Below are 1,950 nucleotides of genomic sequence, written 5' to 3' on the forward strand. Positions count from 1 at the left end.
CGTAAAAACACCAAACTTGGCATAAATGTAGTTTAGAGTATAACTAATCATTTCAGAAGGGGTGCCACAAAAAAAATACCCCAGGGGGGTGGGGAGGGGGGATTTTTTTGTAAGTAAGTCTCTGTTGCGGTGTGTCAAAAGAAGTGTGCCATTATGAGCTATGAAATAATTTAATTTGTTGATTACAGTGTGAAATAAGTGTTGGTATAGGTAAAATAAAGGCCAAGTATGAAAATTTAATAAGCTGTGCTCAAATGTAAAAATATAATGCCTTTTTGTAGTAGAAAAAGGCGAAAAAAGACGACATATATGCGTAGTCATTATAAAGCTCAATTCCACATGAATTTCACTTCCTTTATGATATATCATGTTTTAGTGAGAAAATATTTACTAGGTTCCTTTTATTTAAATTTGTTGTAACTTAATGAAAATCTTTAAACAGTAAATGGTAATAAAAAGCCAGCGGTGTTTCCATACAACATGCGCTTTACCTCCCCGGTGACCGGCGTGACAGTGGAGTTGTTGAGAGGTACGTTTCCTTGTTTTACACGGAATTTCACCATCTGAACTGTAAGTATCAACTCATGTTTTATACTCCATCCTTCTATGAGGTAAAATTCGTTATGATGTGAAACAAAGTCAAGTTGTTCTTTTAAAAACGAAGAGTTCAGTGATTTTTATTTTTATCCGTATATGTGAGCCGGTGTTCAAGAAAAGCGTTATAAGCTCAATATAAGCGTTATAACTTGAGATGAACGAAAAACTGTGAGAAATCATCAGATGTTATAAAAAAAAAGGTTCAAGAAGGAAATGTTTAAGTAGGTTTATTATTTGGTTTTAAAGGAAAAATTATGGAGTGACACAAATCTGGCAAACGGAGCGTGTTAAACTATTAAATGGTTGTCGGCCTCAAAGATACGATGACGGATAAAACAAAAATGCCATTCAATTTATTTTAGTTCAGACTGAAATTTCCTGAGTTAACAACGATCTAAAAACAAAACCATTCTTAGATTAAGAATATTTTAAATGATATTTCTTTTTTCAGACGTTAGCCAACCAGTGAGTGCAAAGGCTTAATCTTTGTTCAGCCAGGTCCGCTTCAAGAGATATCACACTGCCTGACACGTATTCCTTAGTTCCTCTTGTTTCTATAAAAACATCAGAAGTAAACGTCCCTGCCACAAGTCAAGCAGGTGTGCACGGATCAGTTGTCTATTGCCATTGAAAAACAAGTTCACTGGTTGAAGTACTGTGAACAACATATTTATGAGGAGCTTACCAAAGGTATTCATCTTTCATGGGCTGCTTATCACGCATCTGTAACTGAACTGCCTAACCCTTTGCCATGCTTGGGTAGCTTGTTGCCATTGTTTTACGAGAAGGCTGCCACAGTAGCCATGATGAAACATGGCTATAGGTTAGTTAAATTAGTTCATAACATGCCCGGAATGACAACTAACATTCTGGGGTTGAATACATCTACGGTTGCCGTGCAAACTGAGAGCCAAACAATGTCGCCTTCTGCGTTGTCTGAAGGATCTTATACAAGTGGTATTCAACAAACATCGCCCGACAGAGAAGGACAGGAAAGTTTATTCCACGAGCGACCGTATTCTGTGATGAATGCTGACATAGAGGGTCTTAAACTACAGAAAAAGGTAGAAGAAAATGCAAATCTCTTGTCGGCAAATATACGAAAGAAAGAAGAACACATGGTAGCCGCTGAGGGCATTGATTATAAAACGAGGTACGATCATTTGTTGTCGTCTTTACGCAAAAAAGAAAAAGATATCGAAGAACTAGAGGAAAAATGCCTGTCCTTTGAAAACCGAGTATTGTCCTTGGAACAAGAGAATGATTCATTAAGACTGGCGTTAAAGATCATTGTCCAAGAGAAGAATGAATGTGACAGCCGTCCACAAAAGGGAGTTGATCGTTGGTCCCTTG

The 1,950-nt window shown here is 37.2% G+C and overlaps 1 protein-coding gene across 1 annotated transcript in view; it reads left to right on the top strand.

The window, feature by feature from the left end:
- Positions 1-1,442: 1,442 nt before the first annotated feature.
- Positions 1,443-1,950, top strand: part of LOC137977400 (uncharacterized) — a 2,348-nt gene continuing 1,840 nt past the window's right edge. The window contains exon 1 of the mRNA XM_068824620.1: positions 1,443-1,950. This exon is cut by the window's right edge and continues 295 nt beyond it. Within this exon, the coding sequence (XP_068680721.1) occupies positions 1,443-1,950 (508 nt within the window).

This window comes from Montipora foliosa, chromosome 11 (assembly GCF_036669935.1).
Source record: "Montipora foliosa isolate CH-2021 chromosome 11, ASM3666993v2, whole genome shotgun sequence".
Classification (NCBI taxonomy): domain Eukaryota; kingdom Metazoa; phylum Cnidaria; class Anthozoa; order Scleractinia; family Acroporidae; genus Montipora; species Montipora foliosa.